A 16,030-nucleotide genomic window follows, 5' to 3' on the forward strand; every position below is an offset into this window, starting at 1 on the left:
TGTGCTGCAAACTTGAGCACATGATACTTATCCTCAAATATGTAAGTCATATAGTAGAGGATAACTGTTGCTGTCTCCTGGGAGGCAGGCACCCCATGTACACAGAAGACCACCTATATTCTGCTAGCAGTTAGTGTCATTTACCCAGCTTGTTTGATGTGAATCAGAAATATTGCATGTGTAAAAGTTCATTTGGTGGGCCTGGCGCAATAGCGTAATGGTTAAGGTCCTCACCTTGAACACGCCGGGATCCCATATGGGCGCCAGTTCTAATCCCAGCAGCTCCACTTCCCATCCAGCTCCCTGCTTGTGGCCTGAGAAAAGCAGTCCAGGACGGCCCAAAGCCTTGGGACCCTGCACCCGCATGGGAGACCTGGAGGAAGCTCCTGGCTCCTGGCTTCAGATCAGCGCAGCACCGGCCGTTGCGGCCACTTGGGGAGTGAATCATCGGACGGAAGATTTTCCTGTCTCTGCTCCTCTCTGTACATCTGCCTTTCCAATAAAATAAATAAATATTTTTTAAAAAGTTCATTTGGTAAAAAGGCCCACTCCTTTTTTCCTGCCCTCAATCATATTCATGCAACTTTGCACTCTGCTTAACCACCCTTCCTATTTTCTAATAAAATGTACCTTACGAGTATTTAATCTTTGGTCTCTTAATGTTTGCTTGCTTTCTCTTTAACCTCCTCATCATACCCTCTTTCCAGCTAGGAGGAAGGCAGAGGAGCTGAAGCCTGCCCCTCTCCTTCAGGAGTTGCCCAGAAGATACACAGCACTTCAGTTAACTCCTGGGCTGAAAAATACAAAGTAGTCCCCGCCCAGGTCATCTGTGTTTTCAAGGGAGTCTGGAGGAAGTCTTTAGAATGGGAGAAAATAGACCCAGGAAAAACTGGGATTCTTGTTAATAAAGAATTACTGACAGCTAGCGGACTGTGAAACAATACTCAGTGAAAAAGCTAGGAAAAAATGTCGGGTCTGTATAATCTCATTAAGATCTCAAAGACTATAAAAATAAGGTAGCTAGCTGTATTGTATGGGACTCGGTTGCTGTTTAAATGCTGTTAAATGAAAGTAAAAAAGCATTAACTTTATCTCTGTGGTTTTATGTTTTTTCTCCTTTTCCAAAAGCAAAGTTCATTGTTCTTTGCCTCTTTCAGGACTTTCCGTGATATTTCTGAAGATCTGAAGTCTTCAGCCAACTGACGTGGTTTTCACTGCAGGGATTCCTCGAAGGCAGCTCAGCCTGGACAGTGAGCCTCTGCTCAGCCGTTGTCTTCCCCCATTCTGGCTGTGCCCGGCAGGCAAGAGCCTTGGGAGAAGCAGAAGCCTCCGGGCCTTGCTCACAGAATGCCTGGACAAGAGAGAACTTGCTGTTGCTGCTCTGCGTTTTAAAGCATGGTGTGAGAGTTCAGAAATGTGGTTTGCTCACTTAACTATTGCAAAGATGGCTTGAAAAGCTTGTTTATACACTGGTTCTCTGGATTGACATTTTTCCACTTCGTTTATATGATTGTAATATGTATTTATAAAGTTACTTTAAGAACTATCTGCTGTTAAGAGAATGTAAATGGCGTTTTCTCTTGCTTTATGGAACCTAAAGCTTCTCTTAGCGCAGCCACTTTTCAGTGAGGAGGATTTTCGCTTTTCAGTGTGTGGTTACTTGAAGAGGAAGAATGAGTCTCCCTCTGTTCTTGCACAGTGTTATCATTCCTCCTTTCAGAAAGAGCGATTCTGTAGAGTGAGGTGGCTTATTTATGTTTTACCTTCGGGATGATTGAGAAACTCTTCTCTCAGTCCTTTTCCCATTACATTCTTGCCAAAATTCCAGATCTTTGAGACAATGTTGAAGTAAAGTTTTTAAGTTGCTATGGATGGTAGCAATATGGTAGGATTCATGCTATTGTTTAAAAAAATTTTTTCCAGATGTTAAAAATCTCAGGTGTACCAGTACTCTGATTTGATCAGCGTATCCCAGGATCAGTATCTGGAACTCTGCCAATGGTTACTGATTAGCAGTAGATTTTATATTTACTCAGTGGTTTTCCTCATGTAGCACAGTGCCTTGCACATATATGACTAACCGAATGCTTGTTGAATCGAATTGTAGCTTTACATTTTATAAAATTCTTTTGCACATATTCTTCCTCAGCCAGTTCACATCAGCTTTCACTTGGCTTCATATTATTTTACAACAGTTTCATACTAATGGGGAAGTTAAGGTTGAGCAAGTGACCAGAGCAGAGTCACAAAGTTGAGTAAGATGGGCCTGAGATCTTCCTGACTCCACAGTCTGCAAACTGATCTACTCTGTCGTGGGCAGAGACAGAGTGACCCAAGATAAACTAGGTATTGCTGTTGGTTATGAATGAGGACTTGTCCTGCAGATAATGACAGGGCTAAAATTAGAATCCAGCTCAGCTGTTAGCTCTGTGCCCTTTCTGTTGTTGGAGGCCATCGCCAGGCCCTAATGCTCACAAGGGATTTTGGAAGGGAAAGCAAGTGTTGGGGATTTTGGTGGGGATTTTTTTTTTTTTTTTAAGACATTTACAAGTAGAAATAGCTGTTTTCTAAAACACCTTCTGACTAGGAAGTTCATTGTAATTAGCCTAATAGCTTACATGAGTTCCAAGCACTAAAAAAATCCCATCTCGTGTATGTCATGTGGCCTTTTGACTGTTCTGGTATAGAGCACACGCACATCTTTTTACTGTGAATATTTCCCCGTATAGAATGTTCTTTCTGTACTAGATTTGGCACCCAAGTAACCCCATTTTTCTCTTAGATCCGTTATCCAGTCATTGATTCATCCACTGAAACATTTTTTAGCAGTTTGTAAACTCCAGGGACAGTGCAGGGGGCTGTAGAAGAGAAACCCTAAGAATTCTCCTACTCTAATTCTTATCCAGGTCATGTTAATTCTTTACTAAAAATTTACTTGCGTTAAAGAGGTTAAAAAAGAAACCAAGGTCGTGTTTGTTAATTATATACCGGTGAGTTTATAGCTGTAATTAGCATATGTATGTAATAGTCAAGTATTACAGAACGAATTAGTGCGCATATATAAATTATGTTCCTCCAAAGTGTGTTTAGCTGTATAAACTAAGATTGCAAGAAACCAAACTGGAGTTAATGTGTGGCTGTTTGCTCTGGTAATTGTTAGTGTGAGTACCAGGTTCTGAGAGGGAAGCTCTGAGCTCGGGCAGGATAGATGAGAGCTGCCAAAATTAGCAGCATTGATGGACCTCACCTGCACTGCCAGCAGCAGAGCTGGCCTGGTTGTTGGCAAGTCCTCAGCAGGAGGCAGGACCCTCGCTACAGCCACGGCGTGAGGAAGGCCCACCAGCTGGGGAGGTCATCCCAGGACCCTCAGAACCAGAGAGAAGCAGCCCCGGTGCCCCTTCAAGTTCCACGAGGATGTTTTGCAGACTTTGCACAGGGCGGAAAGATCTGCTGGTATTGAAAAGGTGAGCGTCTTAAGCTCAAATCTCAAAAATAACCTCTCGACTGAATTCAGCTCAGAAAACAGGGAATGTCGCCAAGAAGAGACATGCACTGAGGAAGTATCAAAGCAGTTTCAGTAAAAGCAAATGAACACAGATCACTTTTCCCAATATCTTCATTTTGTAGACTGACTTAAGATTAGTTTCAAGGTCACATTCACTGTTGTCAACTAAAGGCAGCTGGCAGTAGGAGGTACTGCTCTCCACACAGATATCCTTGGGACTTTTCAACATAAATGCCTCGTCATGTGAGTTCCCCAATTCCCGTCACTCACTCTGTTCCTGGAAATGATCTCCATGGGGCTGCCTCAGATGTCAACCTTATTGTTAAACCATAAAGCTTCCTAATACCCGCTTCCACGAAAGGCAGCCAGCTGGCAGTTTTCCCTCTGCCTCAGAGACCTGTGTGGTTAACCTCTGGCGGTGGGAAGATGCCCAAGGCATGTCACGAGGAGATCCTGTTTTTAAGCAACTGTGTGGCCTTTGGAAAAGGCAGCTGCTTATTCCTGTTAAAGGGCTGTTAAATGGCTGCAGATGAGAGCTCCTGGCTCACCCACTGTGACTTCTCAGGACTTCCACGTTCATCTAGTTCCTACTTCAGTTGTATTAGTGCTTTGGAAACCTGTGAAGAAACACTCATATATTTAGGCCGTTGAGTATTAGATTGGAGCCAAGTAGTTCAGATGTGTTATCCACAGTTTGCAGGGGAAACCCTATAGGATTGCCCGTATTGTGTTCTTGACCTTGCTGTCTGTGCTGTGGGGTCTTCCAAAACTTGAAAGAGTGTTAACACACTGGGATTCTGAGGGCACATTTCACAGTAGCAGTAGCCAAATTCCCAGATGCTAATTTCAGCAAAGAATAAATGCTTTTATCAGTTTCTTGACTTCATACATTTCACTGTCAAAATAGATTTATTTTATCAACTTAATTTTCAGGAACCTACAGATAGTGTCTGAAGTCACTGAGCAGTTTAAAAATAATCAACATATTTATGCATTACATTAATCAACAGTTTTATACAGATGTTCTTTCTGTCTTTTGGAGTCATAGAAATCCTGTGTCAGATGGGCTTATAATTAGGAGATCCTGTCATATTTGACAAAAGGGAACAAATTTGTAAGTTCAAGTGAAGTGTCTGACACACAGCCCAGTAATAACAGAAATTCTGAGTAGAATGTGGTTCTTTTATGTTTCAATCAGCTGTTCTATTTTTTTTCACAGCAGGGCAACTTTTGGCAAAATGTTTTATAGCACTAGTTCTAAGAAATGTGTATAAAAGAGAAGTAGTTGTGTGTGTGTGTGTGTTGCAGGGGAGAGCAGAATGCTGAGTTTGTTTCTGCAGCACTCGTAAGAAGTTTTCGACAGTCCGTTTTACGTGGTGACTTTTTACACTGTTGGCTTTTGATGATGGCAATCCTTCCCCTACTTTTCTCAGAGTGTCAAAGTACTACAGTTCCCCTGGGAAACATGGCAGTCCACGAAGCTTAGCGCTCTCTTGCAAGACATCGCTAGTGCAAGTACTGAATGGTGAATCTACTCCTGAACTATGGTGTAACCCAAAGTACATCTCAGAGTTTAATGAGGAACTAGAAAATGCATTGACCATGAGAACTATATTTTTTCAAAAAAAGCATAGAGGGGCAGGCACCATAGCCTAGTGGCTAAAGTCCATGCCTTGCATGTGGTATTATCCCATATGGGCGTTATTTCATGTCCTGGCTGCTCCATTTCCCTTCCATTTTCTTCCAGTGGCCTGGGAAGGCAGCTGAGGATGGCCCAAAGCCTTGGGACTGTGCACCCATGTGGGAGGCCTGGAAGAAGCTCTTGGTCCCTGGCTTCAGATCAGCTCAGTTTGGGCCGTTGCGATCACTTGGAGAGTGAACTAGTGAATTGAAGAACTTTGTATCTCCTCCTCTGTGAATCTGACTTGATAATAAAAATAAATTGTTTTAAAAGCAAGATAATTTTTAAAAATTTCCCCCCGTGATGTGTAAAATGAGTATTTTTGTTTAGTTTTATAGGTTTCTCAATAATCAGTGGCAAACTATGGATACCATGTTTTACTAATGCTTTTGTGTGGCACTTTAGAGTTTTCACACATTTGGGAGAAGACAACCCGGTGAGACAGGCAGTATTATTCTCTTTGGGTAGATGAGGCACTGGAAACCCTGTTGTGATTTTTCCATTAGACCACAAAGCCATGGGGCCAGAACTCACTCGCAGAACTGACTCCAGGTCCAAAGTTCTTCGCTCCTCACTTGGCTGCTGCTTTTCTAGCTTTCTGTTTTTCAACAAAAAGCATAAAAGCAAATCTTGGAGGAATGTCATTCTGGCTTATTACCAAACATCATTTTGTTCAGTAGAGTAGTGACCCAGAAAGTGTTGTGCCCCTTCCAAAGAAAACTTCTTTGTCCTTTGCAGTGATACTTGGTTTAGGTGATTGGTGTGTATTTTAAATACGATTTGATTTGAAAACGAAGATCAGAGATGCCCTCATAATTGTTTAGGGACCTCTTGGAAAATCTGTCTGTGTATTCTCAGGCAAAGAAGACATAGTTTGAAAGTGAAAAAGAAGTTTCCAGTAAATGGATAAATGTTCTTACAATGATACTGTTTCTTAGCTTTAACTCCCTTTGACAACCCACTAGTGTAACCTCTTTGTAAATGTAAAGTATTTATATTTTGAAATAAAATGACTATGTTAAACACATCCTCATCCGGCAGTCGTCTTTTATCTACTGAGAAATGTGATCTGTAGCCAAAGTACATTTATCTGTCTCTTCTGATGTCAGGGCCTGCAGCAACTGTTTATGGAATACTGCCCACTTCTGTAGTGCTGAGTATCTTAGAGAGGGCAGCAGGTGGCAGAAGCTGGAGTCCTCAGTGCACAGGGAACATGCAGCCTTTGGGTAAGCATGTGGACGCACAGGTGACTAAGGGCTGTGAAAAGAAAGAATTGAATTAAGACTAAGCAAGTCTCCCCGGGACTCTGTTCGTACCAGAGATAAAGTGCAGCTCTGGGAGCTGAAGCTGGGCGGACAAATGGAAGCACTTCACTGAGGGTGGCCGCTCATCAGGGTGGCAGTAGGGATGGAGAAATGATCATGCCAGCGTTTAAGGGGAGCCAGCTGGTCTCACTCTGCTTTAATAGGTGCCCATTACTCGATACAGAAGTTCACAAAGTAGGCTTCATGCGTAGGGTGCATGCATTTGGCAGGAAACCTGTATAAGCTTGGAGAACACATTCTTAGCCTTGCCCTTAAGGGACTTCTCAGAAATATATGGCAACCATGATCTTTCTGTTCAGTGAGCTGTTACTAGGAAACCATACCTGGCTCTGACCGGAAACTAATTTTGAAAAGTTTTAAAAAGTAAAGTCTGGCTGAGCAGTAGAGGAAGCTCTTTCATGTTTTATTTAATTCCATTTTGAAGAGTAAGTTTGAACAGCAACTCAAAAAGATCAACAGTATTAGATGAGTGGATTATCAAATGCTTCCTTTTGTTGTTGTTTTTTAATGATGTGTTTTTGTCTGCAGAGAGAAAGAGACAGAAGGATATTCCATGCACTGGTTCACACCCCAAGTGGCAGCAACTGCCAGAACTGTGTTGATCAGAAGCAGCCAGCCATATGGGATCCCGGTGTTTGTAAGGGGAGGATTAGCTAGTTGAGCCATCTGGCCGGGACCTAAATGTTTCCTTTTCAACTAGGCTCAAAGCGTTTATGAGAAACTTGGTTAGAAAATAAGTGTGTGTGTGGGAGGGTAAAGTTCAGTGCTCAGGACCTCCACAGACTTGATAACTGCCATGCGGGTTTCAACTCCAGGACAGCTTCCGCAGCACTGTGGCAATTCGGATTAATTTAAGGGATGCTTGTCCTTATCTAGGGGAGAGGCCGGTAGTTGAGGGGAACACTCTGGTGTCACCTTTCTGGTCCTTGGGGAGACATGCCCTGAGCCTACCTAAAGGGAGAGGGGGCGGCGCAAAAAATGGGACCGGCGAGGCATTGGGTGGAGCTGTGATGGCAAGTAGGGAAAGAGGGTCTTGAGGGTCAGGCTGCAGCAAACGGACCCGCGAAGGTGACGCTCAGAGGCTTGGCGGGTCTGGGTCAACAGGGACGGACCTGGGGCGGGGTCTGGAGTGGAGGGTGGGCGGGACCGGGACGGGTGTGGGCGTACCCTGCTGGGGCGTGGTGGGCGGGGCCTGGAGAGGAGGGTTGACAGGAGGACGGGTGTGGGCGTGCCCTGCCGGGGCGTGGTGGGCGGGGCCCGGACGGGTGTGGGCGTGCCCTGGCGGGGCGTGGGGGCGTGTCCGGCACGGGGGCGGGGCCTCCCGTGGCGCGGGTGCGCGGCAGCTGACGGGCGTGCTGGCGGTCAGAGGGCTCGCGGTGGCGCGGAGTCTGGATTGCTCGTCCCGCGGAGGACCATGGCTGCCTCTGCCGGGTCCGCCGGTCTCGGCAGCGCCGGAGCTGTCCACGGCTGTAGCCCGTCGGGCTTTGCCTTCGACTCGGGACTCGAGATCAAAACGCGTTCGGTAGAGCAGACGTTGCTCCCGCTGGTTTCTCAGGTAAAGTGTCCCCCGTGCGGCCCTCCATGGCGGCGGCCGCTGCTAGGACCTGGCCTCGGCCCCGGCGCGGCAGGCGTCAGCGGCTGCCTTGATTCCCGCGTCGGCGCCGAGGCACCGGAGGTCGAGGAGTCCTGTCTGAGGCGCACGGGGACTGGGCCACCCTCCGAGACGCGGCGCGTGGATGGAGGGGGCTGTGGCGTGGAGGAGTGAGCCCGGCAGGTGCGCTACCGGGGCTGGGCCTCGGGACCCTCCTGTGCCGGCCGAAGAAGCCCCTCGGCTGGACGAGCAGCACAGCCGACATGGGGGCCTCAAGGTCCTCCTAGTGACCGCGACCCAGCCGACTGTCGCCGCTCGCTCGCATCCCCAGCCCGAGCCGCCAGTGGCCTCGCAGTGCAGCGCGCTCTCTCGAGAGGCCTTTGTCCCTCTCTCCTGTGTGTGTTAGCTCCCTCAGCTCCAATTCCCCGGTCCCTATCCCAGGCCCCTGCCGTTTGACCCGCCTGCCCACATAGGTCTGCTCTCGTCCGGCCGCCACGGAGCCCATCTTTTTGCCCTTGCCCCGTTTGGGCTGTCTGCGTTGTTGTATTTGTCGATGGTAACCCTAGACGGGAGCCTGCGAACTGCGCCAGGTGTTTGTTATTCCGAGCTGGAGTTGGGTTGTTCGCAGCCCTGAGGGCTGGGATTCCTCACCTGGATGCAGAAGGTGCCAAGCTCTGTGGGGAGGGAAGAATGCAGCGCCTTCAGCAGGCGCTGGGTCTGCGTGACTCACATGCCTTGGAACTCCTGGTTGACTCACACTAGGCTTATCAAGATTGTAGAGGTGGGAGGAATCTTGAATGATCTGACTCTAAATTAATAGATTGTTTCATAAAGCATCCTTTGACACCTGGCCGCCAATACTCGGCTTCAACATGTTCAGTGATGCGGGAGCCCAGCCCTGCAGCTACTTAGAAATCGCAGTCAACCAGGTCCCTAGATTCCTGTTACGCTGATTAAATAGAAAAGCCCCATTTTCCTAACTGGCTTAGCAGCTAACAGAGCAGCAAGGAATGCCCACACCGGCTTCCTGTCTGCTTCTGAAAGAGTCCCTGAGCAGTGGACAGGAGTGCTGGGGTCCCTAAGTGGTGCCTCCTGTCCCCAAAACAAAAACACCCGCAGTACAACGACCACCCAACACGAAACTGTTGGAGCAGTTTTAATAGTTGGTATTGTAGCATTGCACAGTAAACCTCAGCCTGTGACCCCTTAGCAACCTCATACGTGTTAAATCCAGTCCCTGTTAATGTGCCTGGGAAAGTAGCTGAAGATTGCCCAAGTGCTTGAGTCCCTACAACACCTGGGAGACTTGGGATACGCTGCAGGCTCTTGGCTTTGACCTGGCATAGCCATGGCTACTGTGGCCGTTTGGGGAGTGAAAAGCAGATGGAAGATTCTGTGCCTCTCCTCCCTCTGTAACTCTGCCTCTCAACTAAATAATTAAGAGAGAGAGAGAGAGCAGTAGAGTTCAAATTAATAGTGTTTGACCCATTTATTTAATAGTCCGCGTGCTAAACTGTTCTTAGCACTTTGTAAAGGTTAACTCTTTTATTCCCAATAACCCTCTGACCTTGGCATGAAGGCTTCTCAAAAAGCTCATGGAAAATGGATTCTGAAAAAAAAAAAAAAAAAAAACTACTCAGATTTCAAAAAAATGCTTTTATACCAAAAGAAACTTTGCTGAAAAAATTTGAGACACACAGAGATGAGACAGGCAGATGAACAGACTGGGAACTTCCCATTCACTGATTTGTTCCTCAAATGCTGGCAAAGGCCAGGGCTGGACTGGGGCTGAAGCCAGGGACTAGAAACTTAGTAGCAGAGCTCTCACAGGGACAGCAGGAGCCCGGCGGTGTGGACCCCAACTGCTGCCTCCCGGGGCTGCATCACCACCAGCAGTGGGCCAGCAGTGGAAAAACAAACTAGAGTTGTGAGCTAGAGAATGGTAACTTTTTACACTATCTTTAGTAAAAATGTATCCTTCCTGAAGCTCTGCCTTGTGTGCTTCAGGGGCCAAAAAGGAGAATCTTTGCAGAGTTTACTAGAGGTCAATGCCAAAGGGGGAAAAAAACACCCTAGCCTTGTACAGTCACAGCCGAGGTTCTGTGTTTCACACCTCATGACTGTATCTCTGGCACAATGTCATAACTGATACTCCTAATGATTGATTGCACTCAGCTGGAAAAAGGTAACTTTTGCCTAGTAGCAAGAGCTAGATACAGTCAGAGTATCTTTTTTAACAAAATAGGAACATGTGACATACAACTTTTTTTTTTGAAGATTTATTTATTTTCATTGCAAAGTCAGATATACAGAGAGGAGGAGAGACAGAGAGGAGGAGAGACAGAGAGGAAGATCTTCTGTCTGATGATTCACTCCCCAGGTGACCGCAACGGCCAGTGCTGTGCCGATCCAAAGACAGGAGCCTGGAACTTCCTCCAGGTCTCCCACACGGGTGCAGGGTCCCAAGGCTTTGGGTCGTCCTCGACTGCTTTCCCAGGCCACAAGCAGGGAGCTGGATGGGAAGTGGAGCTGCCGGGCTTAGAACCGGCGCCCATATGGGATTCTGGCACGTTCAAGGCGAGGATTTTAGCTGCTAGGCCACCATACTGGCCCGTGACATACAACTTTCAGTGTGTGTTAAGATATTAAAACTGCAGCTTTATAGAAAAATTGTGTGTTCTGTCACTGTTTCATCATTAGGTTCGCTTATGCCTTTTAAGCAAACGTTTATTTTATGGTCACCAGTTGTTGCCCTTTGATGGGCTTGTGTTCTTGTTGATAGATAGAACATGTATAGAATAACTCATGCCAGGTATCAAATGAGCACCATCAGTAATAAGCTCTCCAGAATGTCAGAGAAGCCAGGATAAGTCATAAATGATACCCTGGAGAAAGAAGTTTGAGAAGAATTAAGATGAGCATTGTATAGTTTTATTTATTTATTTATTTCATATAGTTTTTTCAAATTTAAGATTTGTTTATTTGGAGGAGTTACAGAGAGAGCGGAAGGGACAGAGAGATCAATCTACTCATTCACTGCCCAGATGTCTACAACAGCTGGTACTGGAGCAGGCCAAGTCAGGAGCTCCATGCAGGTCTCTCACAGGAGTGGACCAAGCACGTGGGCCATCTTCTGTTGCTTTCCCAGGCATCACCAGGGAGCTGGATCAGAAGTGGAGTATCCAGGACACGAACCATCAGCTATATGGGTGGCTAGTGTTGTGCACAACTGCTTTACCTGTTATGGGGGCTGGCATGGTGGAGAAGCAAGGGTGCGTCTCGTGTAGGAGAACTGGGTGGAGCTCCTGGCCCCTTTGGCCTGGACAACCCTGGCCTTTTGTGGTCTTCTGGGGAGTGGGTCAGCACATGGACCATGTCTCTCTCTCTCTGATCATCTTGGAAAAGATGAAACAGGTGGCTAAAAGATAAGTGAAAAGATGTTCAACTTCAGTATTAATGAGCTAAGTGTAAGGTAAAACCACAATGAGAGATGTTAGTGATGGATGTGAGATGGTAGACATGTGACTAGGACAACCATTTTAGAAAGCAGTGTGATGGGGCCCCGCGGCGTGGCCTAACGGCTAAAGTCTTCACCTTGAAAGCCCCGGGATCCCATATGGACGCCGGTTCTAATCCTGGCAGCTCCACTTCCCATCCAGCTCCCTGCTTGTGGCCGGGCAAAGTAGTTGAGGACGGCCCAATGCATTGGGACCCTGCACCCGTGTGGGAGACCCGGAAGAGGTTCCAGGTTCCCGGCTTCGGATCGGCTCGCATCGGCCCGTTGCGGCTCACTTGGGGAGTGAATCATCGGATGGAAGATCTTCCTCTCTGTCTCTCCTCTCTGTGTATATCTGGCTGTAATAAAAAATGAATAAATCTTTAAAAAAAAAAAAAGAAAGAAAGCAGTGTGATGGAATCTGTTAAAGTTGAGGGAGGTGTTACCTGAAGCTCGGCAAATCTACTCGTGAGTCTGTACCCCTAGATTAGACCCTGCACGTGCACTAGAGGAAATGGGTTGGAATGTGGACAGCATTTTAACTTCTGATGGCACCACACTGGAAATTACTCTAACATCTAGCAGTAGGTTCTCTGAGCCAATTGTGCTGTATTTATACAATGAGATAGTATCTATCAGTGAAGTGATTGAGTCACAGCTATAATGATCAGTATGGACAAACTTCAAAACCATAATGTTGAGCAAAAAAAGGTTTAAAACAAGACACAACTAAGCCAGGTCTCATTTAGGGCTATATAATATGTGCAGTAGTAACAGTGAGGGCAGGGCGGTGGCTTCTTCTTGGATGAGGGCGGGAAGCGCTCCAGACAGGGCACAGGGCTGTGAGAGCCTCTGGCGTTGGTCTCTTAAGCTTGATGATGGTGTATACGTCTTCACTTCCTTAAACATGTCATATATCCTCACATGGGATATGTTTTATAGTTCAGATGTTATTTTGAAAAGATCCGGGCTGAGAACTGAGCTCATTTGTAGACAGCATCCCTCCTCTCCCTCAGTAGCTTTACTCCTCTGGTCCACACCCACTCGCAGTCTCTGGAGGCTTTTATCCCGGGAAGAAAAGGGGGCTGTCTGCCCGGGGCTCCACCCTGGTGTGGAATGTGATTCCGGCCTACTAGTCTTTGCCTGTCTAGGATGGATTTCCTTCCCTTCACACCATTTACATTTTTTTTTTAAAGATTTATTTTATTGGAAAGGCAGATGTACAGAGAGCAAGAGACAGACAGGAAGATCTTCTGTCCGATGATTCACTCCCCAAGTGGCTGCAACGGCTGGTGCTGCACCGATTTGAAGCCAGGAGACAGGAGCTTCCTCCAGGTCTCCCATGCAGGTGTAGGGTCCCAAGTCTTTGGGCTGTCCTCGACTGCTTTCCCAGGCCACAAGCAGGGAGCTGGATGGAAAGTGGAGCTGCTGGACTTAGAACCGGCACCCATATGGGATCCCAGCGTGTTCAAAGCAAGGACCTTAACCATTACAGTATTGCGCCGGGCCCACACCCTTTACATTTTGTCATTTCTCTACATTGTCCTAGGCTAAGGATGAAGGTAGTAGTTAATGCCCTTCTCTGCCCTTAATTGATCTGTGTCTATTGGTGTGTGTGTGTGTATGTTTGGGTGGGTGTTTAATTGCACATAAGCAACATAACACTTAACCAGTGAAATGGTTTGTGACTGATGCACTTTCTGCCTTTTGGAAAACATGTTATGGTGATTGGCGTGTTTACTTCCATATTGTGTCTACAGCTGATTTATTTTATTTTATTTATTTATTTTTTTAAAGATTTTTTTTTTTATTATTGGAAAGCCAGATATACAGAGAGGAGGAGAGACAGAGAGGAAGATCTTCCATCCGATGTTTCACTCCCCAAGTGAGCCGCAACGGGCCAGTGTGCGCCGATCTGATGCCGGGAACCTGGAACCTCTTCCGGGTCTCCCACACGGGTACAGTGTCCCAATGCGTTGGGCGGCCCTCAACTGCTTTCCCAGGCCACAAGCAGGGAAACAGCTGATTTTTTAAAAAAGGTTTATTTAAATTTACTTTTGTTGTAAAGGCGGATACACAAAGAGGAGAGACAGAAAGATCTGTCTGCTTGGTTCACTCCCAACCACTGTCAACGCTGGGAGCTAAGCCAATCCAAAGCCAGGAGCCTCTTATAAATTCAGAGATATTACCGATGAATTAAGGCAGAAGATTAATTTCTCTGTCCTAGGCTGGCTTCAAGAGTACTCTCCCACACGGGTGCAGGGTCCCAAGGCTTTGGGCCATCCTCGACTGCTTTCCCAGGCCACAAGCAGGGAGCTGGATGGGAAGTGGAGCTGCCGGGATTAGAACCGGCGTCCATATGGGATCCCGGGGCATTCAAGGCGAGGACTTTAGCCGCTAGGCCACGCCGCAGGGCCCAAGATTTATTGATTTTTTTGGAAAATCAGATTTACAGAGGCAAGGAGAGACAGAGAGGACGATCTTCCATCCACTGGTTCACTCCCCAAGCAGCCACAACGGTTGAAACAAAGCCAGGAGCCACAAACTTCTTACAGGTTTCCCACATGCGGGTACAGGGTCCCAAGGCTTTGGGCCATCCTTGGCTGCTTTCCCAGGACACAGGCAGGGAGCTGGGGGGGAAACAGAACCGCCGGGATTAGAACCAGCATCCATAAGGGGTTCCAGTGCATGCAAGGCAAGGACTTTAGCCGCTAGGGTACTGTGCTCGGCCTGCCAGAGGTTTACTGCTAATTACTGTAGAGAATAGGAAAACAAAATCACAAACACAAGGCAAGAGCAAAGAGTGTAGAAATCTAACTAGTGTAACAACTGTAACAATTATGTGGTGCTTGCTATTTCAAGTGTGGTGTTTTGCATTTACTCACCTATTTTCTCCCACAATAACCTTATGGCATAAGTGCTGTAATTATGCCCTGTTTTTAAAAAGATTTATTTATTTTCTTTTTATTGGAAAGTCAGACATACAGGGAAGAGGAGAGACAGAAAGGAAGCTCTTCTGTCCACTGATTCTCTCCCGAAGTGGCCCAAATGGCCAGAGCTGAGCCCATCTGAAGCCAGGAGCCAGGAGCCTCTTCTGGGTCTCCCATGAGGGTGCAGGGTTCCAAGGCTTTGGACCATCCTCAACTGCTTTCCCAGGCCATACACAGAGAACTGGATGGGAAGCGGGGCTGCCACGATTAGAACCAGCTTCCTTATGAGATCCTGGTGCTTGCAAGGTGGGGATGTTAGCCGCTAAGCCACTGTACTGGGCCCCATTATTGCTAATCTTTACAGATAGAGCAGTCACAAAGAGATTAGGTCACTTACCTTGTGGTCGTACAGTGGAGCAGAATTCAAACCCATGGCAAGGGGAGGCAGGAGTCCCTGCTCTGAGCTAAGAGGATACATTCTGTGGTGGTCTGTACTTCCTGATGCCCATTGCTGGAAGGCATCAGGTGAGCCCTAGTTCTGCACGCCATGACAGAGTTCTGCAGTACCTTAGAACTTGTTTCTTCCTCCATGGGATTCCTGCTCTGCCCTCTTCGCTGCAGGCATCCTCCAGTCTCTAGAGTTGTCTGTAACTCTCCATCTCATATGACTCCTATTTTTGTGTAGAGTTACAGCTCATAGTATAGGGCACATCACACTCGACAAAACATTGCCACTAGCTGACCTTCCCTTGCTTGATCATTGATCCAGTTCTGGGAGGAGAGGGAGGTTGGTAGTGCTGAAAGGTACCGGCAACTTCCTGAGCACATTCTTAACCTTTTTACATTTCAGTTCTCCATGTGTAAAATGGGTACATCTGTTAGATACTAGAATTGTAAGTATTGTGAATTCATATGTAGAGGGCGTGTTGGCTGGTCCCTGACTGGAGCCAGGAACCTGTGTCTGCTGTGTGAGTGATGGCACTCTAGGCAGTGGAGCCATCACCTGTTGCCTCCCAGCATGCATTAGCAGGAAGCTGGATTAGAAGTGGAAGAGTTGGGACTCTAACCAGCTCCATCGGTGTTCCAAACAGCAGCTTAACGTGCTACATCACAATGTCCACTTCTGATTTTTATTTCCTGAGTTCTTCCAGTATGTTTCACTTTAATTTTTTAAAAAATGTGTATTCATTTATTATTATTTATTTGACAGTCAAGGAGAGATAGAGCGGGAGAGCTTTTCTTTGTTGTTGGTTCAGCCCTGGAATGCTCATAATAGCCAGGGCTAAGTCAGTCCAAATTTAGAAGCCAGGATCTCAATCCAGGTCTGCCATGTAGGTGGCAGGGACTCAAGTACTTGGGCTGTTACCTGCTGCGTCCAGCGTGTGCATTGACCATTGCTTAAAGACTGAAGTGGAGCTGGCGCTTGGACCTGGGCCCTCTGATAGGGGATGGGGACATGTCAAACAGTATCTTAACTGTTTTGTCAAATTCCCACTCCCTTT

At 46.8% G+C, this 16,030-nt stretch overlaps 2 protein-coding genes across 5 annotated transcripts in view; both read left to right on the forward strand.

Moving 5' to 3' along the window:
• Positions 1-1,547, forward strand: part of TMEM245 (transmembrane protein 245) — an 80,937-nt gene extending 79,390 nt beyond the window's left edge. For both annotated transcript variants that reach the window (XM_012925780.2, XM_036496672.2), the window contains one exon: positions 1,158-1,547. In XM_012925780.2, coding sequence (XP_012781234.2) covers positions 1,158-1,203 — 46 coding nt within the window. In that variant the 3' untranslated portion in view covers positions 1,204-1,547. The remainder of the gene's footprint in view (positions 1-1,157) is intronic.
• A 6,276-nt stretch (positions 1,548-7,823) lies between these two features.
• The window catches only part of CTNNAL1 (catenin alpha like 1), a 52,453-nt gene continuing 44,246 nt past the window's right edge, over positions 7,824-16,030 (forward strand). For 2 of the 3 annotated variants that reach the window (XR_009246622.1, XR_009246621.1), the window contains exon 1: positions 7,824-8,066. Coding sequence is in view for 1 of the 3 variants with exons in the window: in XM_012925728.3 (XP_012781182.2) it covers positions 7,926-8,066 (141 nt within the window). In the remaining 2 variants the exon portion in view is untranslated. The remainder of the gene's footprint in view (positions 8,067-16,030) is intronic. The other variant, XM_012925728.3, reaches the window with a different exon arrangement.

The sequence above is a fragment of the Ochotona princeps genome, chromosome 14 (genome assembly GCF_030435755.1).
Source record: "Ochotona princeps isolate mOchPri1 chromosome 14, mOchPri1.hap1, whole genome shotgun sequence".
In the NCBI taxonomy this organism is placed as follows: Eukaryota; Metazoa; Chordata; class Mammalia; order Lagomorpha; family Ochotonidae; genus Ochotona; species Ochotona princeps.